This window comes from Octopus sinensis, linkage group LG24 (assembly GCF_006345805.1).
Source record: "Octopus sinensis linkage group LG24, ASM634580v1, whole genome shotgun sequence".
NCBI classification, from domain to species: Eukaryota; Metazoa; Mollusca; class Cephalopoda; order Octopoda; family Octopodidae; genus Octopus; species Octopus sinensis.
In genome coordinates this window covers 19,662,063-19,681,606 of record NC_043020.1, presented here as the reverse complement: position 1 = coordinate 19,681,606, position 19,544 = coordinate 19,662,063, and the positions used below count along the sequence as shown (strand labels likewise).

The following is a 19,544-nucleotide window of genomic DNA, read 5'->3' as shown; positions in this document are numbered from 1 at the left end:
TAGTTAGTTGGTTAGATATTTAACTAATTGAATAATGGTAAAGAAGTGGAATTGAATCAGTGTGTGTGTAATTATTATTACACAGACACAAAGAGAGATACAAAGACACACACACACACGATGAGCTTCTTTCAGTTTCTTATTACCAAATTCACTCACAAAGCTTTGGTTGACTTGAGGCTATTGTAGATGACACTTGACCAAGGTGCCATGCAGTGGGACTGAATCATGTGGTTGGGAAGTAAACTTCTTGCCACACACCCATGTTTGTTTGCACCTGTTATAAATATAGATATATAGCCCATCCAAAGTACCTTGAATTGCAGGATGGCCTGCTGTGCTTGCCTTGGATCGTAGGGTGACTTGCTGTGCTTGAGGAGACCTATTGAGTCAAGTACATCAACATCAATATAAAAATCAAACGGAAATTGTAGTTGTGATACCTGTGCCAGTGGCACATAAAAAACACCATCCAAACGTGGCCGATGCCAGTGCCGCCTTGACTGGCTTTCGTGCTGGTGGCATGTTAAAAGCACCAACCGATTGTGGCCATTGCCAGCCTCCCCTGGCACATAAAAAGCACCCGCTACACTCATGGAGTGGTTGGCTTTAGGAAGGGCATCCAGCTGTAGAAACACTGCCAGATCATACTGGAGCCTGGTGCAGCCTCCTGGCTTCCCAGACCCTGGTTGAACTGTCCAACCCATACCATCCTATATATATACATATACACACACATCAAATATTTTCTCCAGACAGTTCTATGTTTCCTGTACAAACACAGCAATAAACATTATCATTGTAAATATAAACTTTTTTCATTTTTATTGAGCTCTCTGCTAAAATATTTTGTGCAAGAAATATTTTTTATATTTATGAGATATTATTTTTAACATTTATTTCTGTAAGTTGATTAAATAAAAAAAAAATGTTAATTCTAGCTGTTAGAGCCCTCTTTATAGCATTTTGCAAGCAATAAAGACCCATAAAAAAGATCCACTTTTTTCAACTTCCCTTCAGTGTTTTGTATATGAGTGGCAAAGTTTAATATGACTGCTTCTTTTTGTTTCCATTGATGACAGTGCAACAACAGTTAGCTTCTGTTATGTTTGTTGTAGAAACACATATCACTGACTAGTGAAGGTGTGTAATCTTAGTTTGGGTGTATAGCAGAGCACAAATGAACTGAGGGGATGTGCAAGAAAGAAAATTATGCATATAGTGATGCATGGGAAGATGGCCGATTTTGTGTTGTTACATCCATAACTTGATACATCAATTTGATGCTGCGGTAGTTACTTCTCTGTAAATTTGCTGTTTTAGGATTTTGATAATGACATCATTGTGTACGACTGGTGTGTGTGGTGTTGTATATGTATGACTATGTATAAGTACAATGTGTGAAGAAAATAAACTCTTCATTTATGGGGAAAGGACTGCAAATGGAGGAAGAGCAAACTTTGTTGTTAGGGTGGAACTGACCAGTTGGCAATATATATATATATATCATCATCATCGTTTAACGGACGTTAAACGATGATGATGATGATGATGATGATTTCTGTTCGTGAGGACAAGGGGAAAACAGCTCGCTTTTAGTGTTCAGGTTATTAATAGCCTAAATTATACTTTTCCTTTCAGCCATTTCCAATAATTGTCAATTTATCTTTCTTTGCTTGGAAGGTTCTGAAACTGCCTAGTAACATGAATTAGCTGTTAGAATAAATTTATAATATCGTATAAGTATTTTGACCACTCTGTTATCTAATGTGTGAGTACCTGTTTTGTTCCGACTTGTGAAAACTTACTGGACAAATATACCCAGGATACATGTATATATTATTAATGACTGACATTGGAATAGATGCATAATTCATTTTCACTTGTAAATAACAAAATTGTCAAATAGTCTAATTGCCATTTTAATAATTAACTCTAATATTTCCTTCCATCCAACTCCAGACTGCAAAAGAACAAACTCGTGACCTTTTGAACCAAACCACAGGACTGCAAGGTGAAAGGTCAGTATGCTCTTCTGTGTGTGTGTGTATTGGGTTTGAAGTAATGTGTGCTCAGTTGCTGTGCTAAAAACAATTGTAAATATGAAACGAAACTGAAGATATAATGAAATTTTGTAGCATAATGTAGCAATAGTAATGAAAACCTTTATATTTATGCATCAAAAGAGAAATAAGAGTATTTATAAAAGAGAATGTGTGTATGTGTGTGTATATATATATATATAAATTAATAAATAGAACATATGCATATATACATACATAGATGTATGTACTTACCTCTACATATATGGGTACAGGACACCAAAAAAACGTCGAACACAATGAGAAACGAAAACATGTACACAAAACCAAGGAACTGGACATTTTTCTTAAACAACAAAAAAATAGAGTACAGGACAAATAACACAAGGAAAATTCCCCTCCTTCAGTCACCATGGTTTCATCTACTCTGCGTTTCGAAGGTGAAGGCGATACGCATCTTCAATAGAAACTTTTCTTCCCACGAAAAGCAAATTAAATAAAATTTGAGATCTTTTTGCGGAGGGGTAAAAATGGTAACAAAAACAGGACAGTAACGACAGTACAAAATATAAACAGTAAAAGACAGGACAAGCAGAATAACAAGACAAGAAGGGCTGTTGACGCCGAACGAGAAAAAGTATTACGAACGCTATTTTGAAGAACGGCGAAGGAGCAACAGAAAATGCCGTCTACACTTCAAGTCAGGCCAGAAAGACAGTAGCAGAGCTCTCGTCGTGGGTCAACGACGGGAGGGAGGAGGAGGAGCAAGAGAAAGGGAGTGAAAAAAAGGGAATGGTTGTGAGGAAACCAGAAAGAATGAAGAATGAGAGAGAGGGAGAGACAGTCAGGTAGAAGAAAAGGAAACCAGAAGGAATGAAGGCTGAGAAAGGGAGGGGACAGAAAGGTCAAGAGTGCGCATCATTATTAATATCAAGAACAATCTTACTTAGAAATGGATGCGTGCGTTCCGTCATATAATAAATTAATAAATAAAACATATGCATATATACATACATATATGTATGTACCTACCTCTACATGTATATATACATGCATATATGGGTACAGGACACCAAAAAAACGTCTAACACAATGAGAAACAAAAACATAAACACAAAACCAAGGAACTGGACATTTTTCTTAAACAACAAAAAAATAGAGTACTGGACAAATAACATAGTGCTAGTGCATGTATATATGTGTACATATTACGTGTACATCTATATATATATATATACATCTACATATAAAATACAAAATACAAAGTTATATCTTGATATCGCTAGTGATAACAATACTGAAAATATATAACACTGGAATTGTAGGACTATTCCATTTCTGCATGCTAATTTTATTTTTAATTTATTCCCATTCATGTGAAACCACTTATTCAAGTTCAAGTCATTGATGCAATTTTATACCAATTGCTATTTTTACTTTTGTTAGGTTACGATTATATTATACTTTAGTTTGATTTTAATTATTACTTACTTATTATTATATTACTTATAATTCAATTGTTATTATTATCTCTAATTTTTATTGTTAAAGTGAAAGTATCTGACATAAAATAGAGAAATGTTTTTGTTTCACTTTTAACACGTAATACTGAAATAGTGGAGAAGATATGATATTGCTATGGGCTCACCCTAGGCAAGAAGTTGAACATTTTTTTTGCCCATGAAACTACATGGACCCTAAGTAAGGCAGGTGTAAAATTTGAATGAAATTGGTTGTGTAGTTCTCAAGTTTTAGGGAAACAGACAGACAGACACATTCTCAGTTTTATATATACAGAGATGTATGTATGTATATATATACATAATCTAGTGAGGGTAATATATATTAATGAGATTGTAGTATTTTTATTATCAACTTTTGAATAATGAAATAATGTATTTCACTCATAATTATTATATTATTCATTAAATTATATTCAATTGTATCTTTTGGAGAGAACAGGATATAAAGCTTTCATTTTTTTATTATAGTAGTAACTATGGAAGACTGGTGGGATTATTATTTTTATGGACTTAAAGATTGGTCACTATTTAGTACATAATTTAGTTATTGTAGGTTTACTATTAATACCGATATAGATGTACATAGATTTATGTGTTTCTTCATTGTATTTTAATTTTAAAGTTAGTGCTTAATCTTGCCTATATTTAGATTGAATGACTGTGGTTATTAAGCTTTCACCATGGAAGATGGTAGGGAATAATTTTTGTATGACTTAAAGGTTTGGTCGCTGTTTAGTTACATATTTAGGAGTTGGTTATTGATTTACTTGTTGAATTTATTTACCGATACGATTGTACATAGGGTAAAGGTGTTTAAAAGTTGTGATTTCTTTGGTATGTTTGTTCCCAAACAACACTTATTTTAGTGTTGTTGACACCGCCAGATTGAATGGTACAGCCTAGGTGTTAAAACCATAATGATATCCATGGGGCAGCTCATGATGGAGGTATGTTGGATTGGAGGTATGACTGTTTTTTGTATATGTAGAATAGTATTATAACACATCCTTTTCATATATATATATGGATGTATATTATATATGTTATATATGAATATATACTTGTGTATGTATGTATATATATATATGGATGTATATTATATATGTTATATATGAATATATACTTGTGTATGTATATATATATATATATATATATGTATGTATGTTGCATATCTATATGTGTGTGTGTGTGTGTAAGTGTATATAATATGTAGGTATATACGCACACACACACACACATATACACACACATACATGCATGGCTATGTGGTAAGAGAAGGTCTGCTTCCCAATCACATGGTTCTGGGTTCAATCCCACTGCATGGTACTTTGGGAAAGTGTACCTGACTAAAGCCTTGTGAAGGGATTATATGAGGTTGAAAAATTGGGTCAGTTTCCGTTTGAAATTGTATTGAAACCTTTTCAATTACTATTTTTGGTTTCTTGCCAATCTAGTCAGAAATTACAGATGAAAGCACAAGTCGCTGACGCCTTCTTGGATAAATTCCAGCTGAAACCTGAAGAATGTAAAGTTCTGCGTGGTTCTAAAACCACTGGTCTACACAAGGTAATTACTACTTTCCATTGTTGTTGTTTTTACTCTTTCTGTTCAAGGACGAAGTTGGGATCTAGTTAAATTGCTTCACAAAATCAGCCCCCTTTAATTTTGCTCAGATTGCTTTCAATTTTGGTGTATTGATGCAACTCTGAATTTTGATTATGATCAACCAATTACTTTGTCTCGTAGATTAAAGAATCTGATGTTATTTGGAATTAAAGTTGGGAAATTTGGGTAATTTTAGCCAATCAACAGACAGTATGGCATTAGCAGCTTGTTACCATGACAACTGCATGTTGTGTTGTGCTTCACTTCACCTGCATCTGTGCTGCACATGTGTTGTGCATGCATGTGTGTGTATGTATGTGTGCATGGATGTGTGGATGTGTGTGTGTCCATATGTGTATGTGTGTGTATCTGTGTGCATGTATGTGTGTTGTGTGTGTATGGGTATATGTGTATTCATGTGTGTATATGTGTGTGTGTACATGTATGTGTGTGTATGTATGTATGTTGTGTGTGTAAGTATGTTGTGTGTGTGTATGTTGTGTGTGTGTGGGGGGTATATATGTGTGTTCATGTGTGTGTGTGCATGTGTGTATGTGTGTGCATGTATGTATGTGCATTCATGTGTGTGTCTGTGTGTATATGTGTGTGCATGTATGTATGTTGTGTGTGTATGTGTTTTGTGTGTGGGATCTAGTTAAATCGATTCACATGTACATATAAACTTATATATGAATACATACATCCACGTGCACTTATATATTAATGATGGACATGACAGGTATACATAATACTGAAATACGCATAAAGTAAACACAAGAATCAGGTTATTTCACAGACGCTAAACTATAAATTTCACAGAGTACAACCTTAAAGTTGACACTGGTGTTTCATTAAAAATACACAGTTGTTTTCGATTTTTAAACCTCTGTAACTTTTCCCTCAAATTTTTTTTTCCACAAGATCATGGATTCACAGCAATAAGAGTGGAAAACTAAATCAATATAACTGATTTTCAGATTTTTTTTACTTCCTTTTTAAAAATGCAGATTCTGTGAATCAATTTTGATCCCAAATTTTTAACTTGGTTGTATTGTAAAGTATTTATGTGGAGCCTCTGTATTTATTGTGAGATCATGGAACTCTACCTGAAAATTACCTGTCCATGGTGCAGCTCTCAACAGGTTTATTTTTTAACAGAAGGTTAGCATTGCCCATTTATATAAGCCTTCTCTATCCACACCATTGATGTTTTCCAAGGGAAAGGACAAGAATTGATACTGCTTGGTACCAGTGCTATTACAGGCATTGTTGTCAAACTGCAAAGAGTGCAGGGAATTCAAATGAACTCCCAAACATTCTACCTATCCACCACCCTGTATTTCCATATTTGTATTTTATTTCCTGATATTGAAATGATGAAAGGCTATTTTGAACTCACAGAGAACCATATCAAATACCTTGAAGATATTCTATTTGCTGGTCTACCAAGTCTCTTATTATACACCTCTTTATATTATTGTCAGCAGATTCAAAGAGCTGTTACCTGTGTTAGCAGGGTACCTCTTCCTGCAAATGGAAATTTCTAGATTACAAATATCAAGCTGCTCTCTGAAATAAACAGTAATTTAATATACATTATAGGTGAAGCATGGCTGCGTGGTAAGAAGTTTCTTTCCTAACCACATGGTTCTGGGTCCAGTCCCACTGCATGGCACCTTGGACAAGTGCTTTTTCCTGTAGCCTCAGGCCAACCAAATCTTTGTGAGTGGATTTGGTAGATGGAAACAGAAAAAGCTTATGTATATATATATACACATACATTGAAGAAAAAGAGATTAAGAAATCCAGTCAGATATAAATAAAGCACTCAGTTTAAATGAATTTGATTAACAATATCCAATGATCAGACACCAATAACTGTAAGTCGAATACACATCCAAGATAAATCTTCATGTATCACAAGCAGATCCAAATATCATTTGACGAATTTCAAGAAACCCAGTGTATTTGACAACAAAAAATATGTATAGAGAAAAGTACATCTCTATTGTAGAATTCACCTTAAAAGCCGACAATTGTTTCTATTGTATTCACACACACACACACAAAATATCACTGGAATTAATATTTCCAAAAATATGCAAACATATTATCATGGTGATTCAAAATTAGTGAAATTCAAAGTGAATCATCATCATCATTAATGTCTGTTTTCCATGCTGGCATGAGTTGGACAGTTGACTGAAAAACTGGCAAGCTGGGGAGCTGCACCAGATTTCACTCTGATTTGACATGGTTTCCCCAGCTGGATGCCCTACCTAATGCCAGCCACTCCAAGAGTGTAGTGGGTACTTTTTACGTAGCAGTTACAAACCACTGGCATCAGCCATGACTACAATCTCACTTGGTATGACAGGTCTCAATCACTGGTCATTGCCTTCATGTCTTCTTGGTTCTACCTCTTCCACAGGTTCCCTCCACAGCTAGAGACTGGCATTTCTTCACACAGTTGCCCTTGTCCATACACATTACATGACCATACCAGCACAGTCTTCTGCCAGATTTTTCTCTCAAGATGCTTACACTGTGTCGTACATGCACGCTGACATTGCACATCTGGCAAAGCATACCAGCTTTATTTCTTTCAAGCCTTCACATGTCTTCGGTGGTCACAGCTCTTGTTTCATTGCTGTGTAGCATGTCTGTTTGCACACAGGTATTGTACAATCTGCTCTTCACTCTGAGGGAGAGGCCCTTTGTTACCAACAGAAGTAGGAGCTCTCTGACTTTGCCCAGAACCTGTACTCTTGGAGCGTCCACTTTTGCTACTGTCTTGGTTACCTAGGTAATGGAAGCTATCAACTACTTCTAGTTTTCCCCATTGGCATTTGACAGAGTCTCTTTTCAGTACATTTCTAGTGTTCATTGTACTTGTGAACCTTCCACACAAAAACTATTTCCCCTGTTGACATTCCTCTGATATTGCTGTACCTCTTATGTGTTGGTGTTGTTTTTTTGTTTTTTAACTATGTTATGCTTATATACTGTATTTATTGGTTTCAAATTTTAGTACAAGGCCAATAGTTTTAGGGGAGGAGCTAAGTTGATTAAATCAACCTGAGTGCTCAACTGGTACTTAATGTTATCGATTCTGAAAGGATGAAAGGTAAAGTCAACCTCAGCAGAATTTGAACTGAGAATGTAGAGATGGAGGAAATGCTGCAAAGCTTCTTGTCTGGCTTGCTAACAATTCTACCAGTTTGCTGCCTTATACATACTGTACATATTAATGTATAAGGTGACAGAGTGTAGAAGGTGCATCAGAATTTACCAAAGCAGAGGTTAATCTACCACCCACCCACCCACCAACCAACCAACCAAGCAACCAACCAACCAACCAGTTAACAACTTACTGTTCATCACAAGGTTTAAGGGGCAGATTTTATACTTTATTTTATTAGGGAAGGGGATGTTTTTAAGGTTAGAGAGTCATCTTATATTCCAGAATATATGTTTGTTTTTTCTGTTGTTATTTGACTCAAAACATTGTAAAATATCATTTCAGGACTTCTTTAAAGTGTTGTCCAGAGTGAAACAGATCCACAACGACTGTAAAGTATTACTGCGAACCAACCAACAGACTGCAGGGTAAAGATGTAGCATTTCTTTTCAACAGATTGTGTTACTATTTCTAAATAATAATTCTCATTTAAGGAAGGTTTGGCTGCTATGTCTAAATTGTAGAATGTGATATGATAGAGATTTGTTTGCTGTTTCTTAATTGTTTTGTGTGATTTGAAGGAGATTTGGTCATTATTTCTAGATGATAGGATATGATTTGAGGGAGATTTGGCAGCTACTTCTAGATAATTAGGTGTGATTTGAGGAAGATGAGGTAGAAAAGGAAATTGATTGAATGGAATGTTTGTTATAAATTTCTAGCTGAAGTCAAAGTTCAGTGGTACATGTTTACAGCTAGGCAGACTGTACCACTCCATGTCTGCTTGGTTGACTACATAATGATTAACATTCAGTTAATAGTAATAAATTATATACTGACACAGCCAGTACTGTACAATAACACTGTCTGTGTTACTGTGTGGTGCCCAGTACCATGTATAGACAATAACATGATTAATTATATTATCCAGATTAGAAATCATGGAATCAATGGCATTACAGCAAGAATCAGCTTACGAGCGACTTTACCGCTGGACTCAGAGTAAGTTCACTTTAGTCACTGTTGTCTTTTATATATGTGTATGATAGTGTGTGTGTGTGTTTTGTGTGTGTGTGTGTGTGTTTTGTGTGTGTATCTCAGAAAGATCGTCATCGTTTTAATGTCCACTTTTCAATGCTCATATGGGTCAGATGGAATTCTGTTGAGGAGGATTTTCTATAGCAGGATGCCTTTCCTGTGACAACCCTCATCTGTTTCCCAAGTAAAGTAATATTTCCATTTGGCCAGACATATTTTTCATGGAAGTTTAGGAGTAAAGGACACAGCTTGAATGGGAGAGGCATTCATTTCCAGCTATCAGGTGATGTTAAGCCAAACTGTCTATGCGACTCATCACCTTGCCAGCTTCTGTCTAACCATCCAACCCATGCCATCATGGAAAATGGATGTTAAATGATAATGATGATAATGATATATACATGCATGAATACATGCACACCTAAATGTATGTTTCTTCAGTATATATGTTTATATAATCACATATATGCATGTGTGTGTATGTCCGTGTGTGTGTATACGTATATATGTATATGTGTGTACGTATATATCTGTGTGTGTGTATGTGTATTTATGTGTGTATGTATTTATTTTCAAGCACTAGCATTTAAATATGAATATATATATATATAAATAAATGAGTTGGTTTAATTCCAGATGAATGTCGGGCACTCACTGGAGATTCTCCTGACATTTTCCCTCTCCTCTGCTCTGCCATGGAAGCTCTTCAAGACCGACCATTGTTGCTTAAGTAAGTACAAACTGATATCTAGTTTATTTTTGTAACCCTGCAGATACCAGACAGATAGAATTGAATAAATCACTAGAGAAACAAATAAGTCTGCTTGATATCATGGTTATAGTTGGTAGCAGGAGAATAATTCCATTAGACAAAAATGAGAAAAAAGACTAGGTCAGTGAAAAAATAGTTATAAAAATAAGCACAAATATGAGATACAAGGCCTGAGTCAGACCTCCCATTGAGAAAAAAACAGAAAAGTCATATCATTTTAGCCCCTGGCAGAACTTCCGCTAGCTGGTTACAGGCGCAGACTGCACCCTATATATATTGCAAGCAGGGAAGCGAACCCCTATTATCCTCCAGCAGACAATGGGATCATGAGACTAACTCAGTTTCAGTGTGGGTCAGTCTCACGATACCTTTGCCTGCTGGAAGATAGTAGGGGTTTGCTCTCCTGCTTGCAATATATACAGGATATAGGCTACACCTATAATCAGCTGGCAGAATATCTGCCTGGGGTTAAAATGGTAGTGACATCGAACAACCATATTGATGAGGTGATTAACTTTACTTGTCAGTTTAGAAACTACTCTCATCTCTTACTAAGAATTTTCCAATTGGCTATTTTGCTAGTCACATTATACATTCTCTTTAATAAGTTCTCGGATAACTGTCCATTGGTTACACATAGACTTGTTGAATCACATTAAATGTGGAATATTTCATGCTGGCGAGGGGGAAAAGAGGTATCCATTTCTGTTGGTTCACAAACTCTTCAACTTTTTTCATTCATCCTACGATGTGGTTGAACAACCAATTTCTACCAGTCGCGATTCACTGTATAGGTTGTGTTATTCATCTTTCCAACCACTAAATACCAAATGCGGCTCACATGACCTCCATTCTCATCCTTGTAGTGCCAATCTGTCACAAGATTACCCATTTACAAATGAGTGGGCAGAAGCAACATGAAATTATGTGTTTTATAGTCAGGAGCACAACCCATAACTGGTCAGGAAATAGAACTCATGAACTTGTGATCACAAGTGTCACTCCCTCGCCACTAAGCCATCTAGAATACTAGGTTCTTAACAGTTATTACATCCGCACAGTTTCTGCTGGACTATTTCTCTGCCACTGTGTACCTGTAGTCACTGCTGTCGTGCAATGTCCTGTGTTCTGAACAGTTATTACTGTTACATGCATCACTATTGTCATATATCTGTAGTTGTTACTGTTACATCTAATATTACCCTGTCTTTGTACAGTTGTTGTGACATGCTATCTGATGTAACAATATATTTTCCTTTGCAGTTACTCCCTGGATGAATATGGTACTGCTCGGCGCACAGCTATTGTCCGTGGTTTAATTGATGCTTTGACCCGAGGAGGTCAGTTTGGTTTGTTGTTTTCAAATGTTTTCTCAGTAAATTCCCTCTGAGAGCACCTTTATCAATTTATCTTATTCAACCTCAGGTCAGTTGATTACACTGTATAACAAAATTTTTGTCCCTGGGTAGCAACTGTCATTTCCTATTTATTTATTTCTTGAAAGTATGTGAAATGGCTAATATTTCCTTCAGACTTGGCTTTTCTTAAATTTATCCAAACCCCAAAGAATCCTTCTCAACACATGGTTATGATGCTCTCCAACTACTCCTGCTCATGATCAGAGATGCATATACTGACAGCCACTAAGGAACATGCTCAAGTAGTTAAGGTCATGCAACTGACAAGCAAATCTGTGGTATGGAGCAGAATATTTGCTTCAGCAACTCCACTGAATCTGTCTGAAATGTAATGGAAAATAGGTCAGTTTCAAAACATTGATGTCCAAGTCATGAAAGCAAAGTTTGAAGGGAATGGTAGTCATTTCCTCTGATTTCTAGAAAGAAGCAAATTGGAAATAACACTTACTAACCAAAGACAAAAAAAATAATAAAAATTTTGTTACTCAGTGTTGCATGAGGTATTTAAGCTGTGACCATCTCATCTATTTTAAGATATAGTATATGGAGGACTACATTATCAATTATGACTTTTTTAAAGAATGAGATTTAGCTGGTCAAGCAACTCTGTAGCCATGTAGAAGCTCCCCTTTTGAACACTGCGACCACCTGACATACACCGATGTCACCTTACATAGGAGTATAGGAGAATTTTGTTAGACAGTGATATAACAGACCTGACCAGACAAGACCAGACAATTGTGTCATTTGCTACGAAACAACTCTCTCTCTCTCCTCCTCTCCATTAGTGGTTGGTGTAAAAGTCATTGTGAGCTCTGAGATACTTAGAAAAGATATCGATTTACATGTGAGATTAAGGTAGTGAGCTGGCAGAATCATTAGCACACTGGGTGGAATGCTTAGCAGTATTTCATCTGTCTTTGTATTCTGAGTTCAAATTCCACCGAAGTCAACTTTGGTTTTCATCTTTTTGGAGTCAATAAAATAAGTACCAGTTAAGTACTGGAGGTCACTGTAATTGACTTACCTCCTCCCCCAAAATTGCTGACCAAGTGCCAAAATTTGAAAGCAATTTACATGTGTGGTTGGTGAATTGACAGAGTCACAAAGCCTTTTCATACCAAATTGCTTGAGACCACCCCTAGTTCTATGGTACACACTCCAGTACAAAGCGTTTTTAATCACTAGTGTTGTTTTTTAATATTTTGTCAGCTCTGAAAATTTTGGTTGTTATTATAGGGCATAATGGGCCCTAACGGAAATGAAAAGTAAAGGGTTTTTTTTGTCTTTCAAATGATGTATAAGTGTTAGATTTTACTTGGAAATATTTTCTTTGTTTCAATGTATCTGCATTTCTGTTCAGGCCCTGGAGGTACTCCACGTCCTATTGAATTACATTCCCATGATCCTCTGCGCTATGTTGGAGATATGTTGGCATGGCTGCACCAAGCTGCTGCATCGGAGAAAGAATACCTGCAAACTCTGATCAAATCCTGCAAACGTAAGTGCCTATACTTTACCGATTATTCCAAGACAGTTGGGGAGAGTGTTGTTTTTGTTATGGTTTAACCTAGGGTCAGTCATAATACAGCAGACTTAGGATCAAAAACATTTTTTCTATAATCATTCTGGGTTTTTTTTTTTCACTGGCATAGTGTATCCCAGAATAAATTAGTTAATGGGATTTTGCTTTTGAATATAATTGATTGTGGTTTGAGGGCAATTTGACTGCTATTTCTGAAATGTCATGCAAACACATAAAGGCTCCTCTGTTGCTAGATTTTTGGCTTTCATCATTCAGAGTTTTTAATATCAATACCAGTAATATACTAGTGCTGATTGTACCTTACTGCTTTCAAAAGGGATGGAGACATTGCATCTTGTTGTCTAAGATACACTATGACTGAAAAAATAGGACAATCAAGACTGGAATTTTTTTATCATAAGGTCTGCTCAGTTACAGCCAACCAGGGATTAAACAACAAGACCATGGCTATTCTATTGGGGCTCAAGTGACATTTTATTTAAGTCAGGGATTTCTAACCCCTCTTTTGCCAAACACTCACCAAAAGCTCTTGAGTACTTACTACTGGTCTCACCTTTCACCTTTATGTGATAAAAGTTGTGGTTGTAATCAAGCTCGAATAAATGTGTTGCTCATCACTGAATGGATTAAGTGGTTTAAAGATTAACAACTAGATTAGTGATAAACAATAGGATTTACAGTGATAAAGCAAGTATAAGCTATCAACTGAAAATATTTATGATTTTTCACTCTGGTTTGAAATTTCAAACTAATAAGAAAACACAATTGCTGCCCACATCAATCATCATCATCATCTAACATCCATTTTCCATGCTGGCATGGGTTGGATGGCTTGACAGGAACGGGGAAGGTTAGGGGCCACACCAAGTTCCATTGTCAGTTTTGGCTTAGTTTTTACAGCTGGACACCGACCACTTCACTGAGTGTACTGGGTTTTTTTATGTTGCACCAGCATGAGTGCTCTTTATGTGGCATCTTTATTTTTAGGATCTCAGCATGGTGCCTTGGGTTTAGGATCCTGGATACATTATTATGTCTCAGCCCTTGAAACATGAGCAGCATTTAATTCAGGTTTTCATGCGCACTATAAATGTTAAGTATTCCTATACTGAGGATCTCTCCTGGTAAAAACATATCTTCAACATAGCAAAAACTGCACCTCAATGAATGACTTTCGTCATGAGGACCAGAAAATTCTTCAGCTCCCCCAACAATTACTGACTTTTACAAAGCTCATATGAAATCCACTACAGAATTCTACTCTCACATGTAGGTGCTGCTGCTAAACACAAATTACTTCAAAGAAAGGCCATTTGATTGATTGCTAGGAAGCTACTTGCCACTTCCCTTCAACCTCTGTTCTACTAATATGTCTCCTTCCCCTTTCTCAGTGTTTCTTAGCCTGTTTTCCCTCAGGCCCCACTATAACTTTCCAGGAAAATATATGCCCCACCAATGGTTGGAAATAAACAACTTTATTTTTAATATTTCATAATTATACACTTTCCTTAAAGAAATATCCACACCAGGGCATTAGAATAACACTATACTGTAGCGAACAATCTTCACACAGTATGCTTGACTGGAGCGATTGGTTTGACTGAGCTGAATATAAATGTAATATGTTTGTTGTGAAAAAAAACAAGAAAAAGATTTTCACAATTCCATATCTCACTAAAAACAAAAAGAAAAAGAAATTTTGGATTGCATGCCCCACTACAATTTTCCCAGGCCCGACTGGTGTGGCATATGCACCACATTAGGAATCACTGCTCTATCTTTTCTCCTACTATCACTACCACAGAGGCTCCTTGACCCTCTGAACTGGCTAGGCTTATGCCACTCCCATTCCAGCATTCTCAATATACTCGTATCTCTTCATCACATCTGCCAGCAGCATTCAACGCAGGAGAAACTTGGAAAATGGCTGCTAAAATTACTCAGAGGTTGTATACATTCCACCAGCAATGTCTATTTAGAATACTGAAGATCATTTACAGAGACAGAGTCACAAACTCTGAAGTTATGAGAAGAGCCAGACTATGAAATCTGCATGAGACTGGTGGAAAGAAGAGCAAGACTTGCCGGTCATGCTCTCTGAATGCCAGAAGGATGAATACTCGAAGACAACGATGTAATAGGTACTGCCAGAGAGATAAAAGAAGAGTGAGAAGACTCAAGAAGATATGGCATGCCACCTTCAAAAAAGATGTACAGCATCTTAGCATCACCTGGGAAGATGCAGGTGACTCTGCTCAAAACTAAGATAATGGAAGATGTCTTGTTGCTTAATGTACAGGCTAACTGTAGGGGAAGAAGTAAGATTCAGACAAAGACTTCCTCCCATTTACATTCTGTCTAACCTTCCTACCAACCGCTGATGACAATGTCCAGGCCTTTGATTCTAGAATGTTGGTTTTCTCTTCTAGAATTCTTTTCCTGGATATGGATAAGTATTATTTTAAAATACTGAACTTTGAACTTGAAATAGAAATGTGGTAATAAGATACAGTGAAAAGAACCTAAAAATGAGAAAGTTGAAAAGAGCAAATATGAAAAAATTTATTTGGGTATGATCAGATGCATTCAAATAGTAGCCATCCCAGCTTTTATTCAGATATAGTGTATCTAGGACTACATTATCTAATGTGATTTTAATTTTGTAAGATGGTAGAGTGTGGTTCAAGGGAGATTTGATTGCTATTTCTCACAGGTCAAGTGATCTGTGTTTCAGGGTACAAATGTCTGTGGAATATTCAGCTACATACCTGCAATGAGATGATAGTTCTGTTTATTGAATAACTGGAATGTTGATTTATTTACATACTTTCTATAAGGAAACAAATGATCAGCATCAACTCAAGGGAAGAGAGAAATCTTTAGTCTTGGCAGAGACAAAACAACTTCCCTGTTGCTGGTCAATGAATGGGAACAATGCAGGGATGTGGAGTCTTGCTGTAGAAGAGACCACCTCAATAGTGTTGATGAATGAATAATGACTGAATGACTGGAGATGATGTAGAGCAGAGAGAGTCCTTTTGTCTTGTTAGAAACAAGACAACATCTGTAATGCTGGTGCACCTAGTACACTCTGCACTATGGCTGGTGACTGGAAGAGCATCCAGCTGTAGAAACTGTGCCAAGGGAAAATAGAAAGTAGGAATGTGACATGGACCTTGATCCATCCTGGAAAGGAAGTAATTCCATATAAGAACTAACCTGGACTATGATGATCCATCCAATGCATATCAACATGGAAAAGCAGAGGTAAAATGATGATGGTGGTGGTGGTGATGATGTTGATATCTGTGTAACATGTATGTTAAATGATACTAATACAAGACAATCAATTGCCAAAAATATTAAAGATAATACAAAATAATGTGTCTCCTTTTTCTAACACCATTTTAGCTGACCCTGAATTAATCCAGAAAATTCTGGGACATATTACTGAAGGTGTATGCCGTCCTTTTAAGGTAAATATCATCTCTTGTTTTGTTTACTTTTCATGATGCTAGACCAGCAAAAATGTTGATTCTGATGTATATTTAATCTGGCTGTTTAGCCTCCATGTTTTATATATATATATAAGATAAGATAACTGCCACATTTAATAAGTAAGTGCTGGAGTTGAACTGTTTAACTAAACCTTTAAAGGTGGTGCTCCAGCATGGCTGCACTCCAATAACTTGAAACAAAAAAAAATATAAAAATAAAAGTAAATCAACAAATATTCAGATTTGAACCCCCAAACCTTATCTTCTGCCTGAAGGCCCTACTTAAGGGTCACATCCTTCAAACAGGTTGTTGTGCTCTCTTTTTCTATCTTCTCTATTTGTAACTCTCATTTATCTTCTCTTCCAGGTGCGTGTTGATCAAGTCTTAGCTGCTGAACAAGATGCTGTAGTGTTAAATAAACTGAATAACTTGCTCAAGTTTTACCATAATACCGTAAAGTGAGTAGAGGTTATTATTATTTTGTGTGTGTGTGTTGTCATTGTTGTTATTTTTATTATTATTGAGAGTTGGTTGAAGTGTAACAGCATCAGGAAAATGCTTTGCAGTATTTGTTCTGACTTATTCGATTCTTAATTCAAATTCTGCTGATGTCAACTTTGCCTTTCATTTTTTAGGGGTCAACAAAATAAGTATCAATTGAGTGCTGGATGGATACTTGTTGCATATCCTCTTTGATTTTGACACTAACATAATAAAGTGATATTGTTAGATGATATTGATATAATTATACAGGGTGGTGTATCTTGCTTAAGGTTTAACACTTTATATGAAAAAGACCAAAACATGTTATTTTCTGACATTGGCAAAAAGCCATGCATTTTGTGTGGGGCGGAGCTATAATTGACTTTTTTTAATATTATCAATCCCAGAAGGAGAAAAATCCAAATTCAACTCCCATGGAATTTGAACTTAAACCATATAAGAATAATGATTTTCAACATAGGCATGAGGTCACAAATTCTGGGTGATGTTGGGATTAATTGATTATATTGATCTCGGTATATATGACTAGACCTTATTTGATTGCATGAAAGGCAAAGTTGATCTTAGCTGGATTTGAACTCCAAAATGTAAGATAATGGTTTTGAATTTAAGGGAATTACATCAACCCAAGTGTTTGACTTGTATTTATTGGAATTCAGTGGAATTTGAACTCATAGCCAGAAGAAATGCCTCTAAGCATTTTGTCCGATTTGCTAACGATTCTGCCAGCTCATCACCAACCACAATATATTGCAGTGTGAGGGTTTTTCTCCATGGAGATTGTGTTTTTTATTGCAGGCAAATTCTTGGTGATTCAGCTTCATTGACAATTACAGTTGAAGAAATGGCCACCCTTAGTCACCAGATGTTCTTTAACAGTCTTAATTGTCATGCTAGTAAACTGCTTGACAAGGCAAGTTTAGTCTTGAAACTATTTTATTGTTGTTGTTTATATCCTCCACCATCCAGATCAAGTAGACCTGTGGTCAAAGGTGTTCTGTGGCCATCCTATTTTATTTTTAGCCATAGTATACCTTGGTGTACATTATCCAGTATGTTCTTCTCTGTATTTTAAAGACAGTTGTGAGGTGTTTTGATGGAAATTTGACTGCTGTTTTTTATCAGATCCTGGTGGCTCCTAATCTGGTGTATTGTTGATTAGCTCTGTGTCAGCCCTAATTGAGTACACTTATGATCAGACATTCCAACCATGATCATCCTGTCTTTTTTATATTTAAATATTGTGTAATCTGGTTGTCTGTTTTCCTACTTATTAGGACTTTGGTCTTTGCTGAATCAACTCTAAGGCCCTTTGATTCCAGGCCTTGCTTCCATACCTGAATTTTTTTCTCTAGATTGTTAGCGGTTCAAAGATAAGAACAAGGTCATCAGTGTAGAGGAGCTCTCAAGGCCAGTCTGTTTCAAATTCCTCTGTTATAGCCTGGAGGACTGTGATAAACAAAGGTGTATTGAGAACCAATCCCTGATGGACTCCTACTTGTACACTAAGCTCCTTGTTACACTTATTAGTGACTCTCACCTTACTGACAACATCTCTGTACATGGCTTGTACAGCTCTCACTAACCACTCACCTATCCCTAGCTTCTGCATTTCCCACCAGATAAGGGAGTGGAGGACCCTGTCAAAGGCTTTCTCCATGTTAACAAATGCCAAATACAGGGGTTTATTTTTTACCAAGTACTTATCTTGCAGTTGCCTCACCAAGAAAATAGCATCAGTAGTGCCTCTCTGTGGTACAAATCCAAACTGCATCTCATCTAGGCTAACTCTCTTCCTAATTAATTGAGTTATGACTCTTTCTGTAACTTCCGTCACCTGGTCCAGCAATTTGATGCCTCTCTAACTATTTCTATCTAAGTCATCGCCTTTGCTTTTGTAGTAGTTACACCTCTATTGTAGCAACAAACATTATAACTATATTGCCACTAGCACCCCCTCCAACCATGCTACTTCCCTCAACCCTCGTTATAATGACTGTTTTGCATTCTGTTTACAGGTAGAACTGCCGCCCCCTGATCTTGGACCCACTTCATCATTGAAAGAATCTCTACAACTTCTGCGAGATGTTCTGGCATGTCAAGATGCCTCAGTAGTTCCACTGGACAACAAAAAACAGGATTTCAAACAAGTAACAACCCTTTTTTGTCATTCTTCAAAATCTGTTTTATTTATTTTTAAAATTTTGTTGTGGGCAAACAACACTGCCATTGTTCATTGTATTTTATGTCTGTATTACTCAGTACAGAACAAATACCACTTAGGACTTGTGATTTGAAAGGCTTTAGTTTTAGGTTGATATGCAGATGTTGATAGACATTGAAATATACATTCTTCCACTGATTCATTCCTTCCTTACTCCCTGTCCATTTAATCATCCATCTGCCGGCCCACCTGT

The 19,544-nt window shown here is 36.4% G+C and overlaps 1 protein-coding gene across 1 annotated transcript in view; it reads left to right on the top strand.

The window, feature by feature from the left end:
- The window catches only part of LOC115223828 (conserved oligomeric Golgi complex subunit 6), a 39,340-nt gene that overhangs the window by 7,624 nt on the left and 12,172 nt on the right, over positions 1–19,544 (top strand). The window contains exons 4-14 of the mRNA XM_029794504.2: positions 1,963–2,021; positions 5,020–5,131; positions 8,697–8,779; positions 9,283–9,353; positions 10,026–10,119; positions 11,425–11,501; positions 12,943–13,080; positions 16,537–16,601; positions 16,990–17,081; positions 17,926–18,040; positions 19,146–19,277. Coding sequence (XP_029650364.1) covers positions 1,963–2,021; positions 5,020–5,131; positions 8,697–8,779; positions 9,283–9,353; positions 10,026–10,119; positions 11,425–11,501; positions 12,943–13,080; positions 16,537–16,601; positions 16,990–17,081; positions 17,926–18,040; positions 19,146–19,277 — 1,038 coding nt within the window. The remainder of the gene's footprint in view (positions 1–1,962; positions 2,022–5,019; positions 5,132–8,696; positions 8,780–9,282; positions 9,354–10,025; positions 10,120–11,424; positions 11,502–12,942; positions 13,081–16,536; positions 16,602–16,989; positions 17,082–17,925; positions 18,041–19,145; positions 19,278–19,544) is intronic.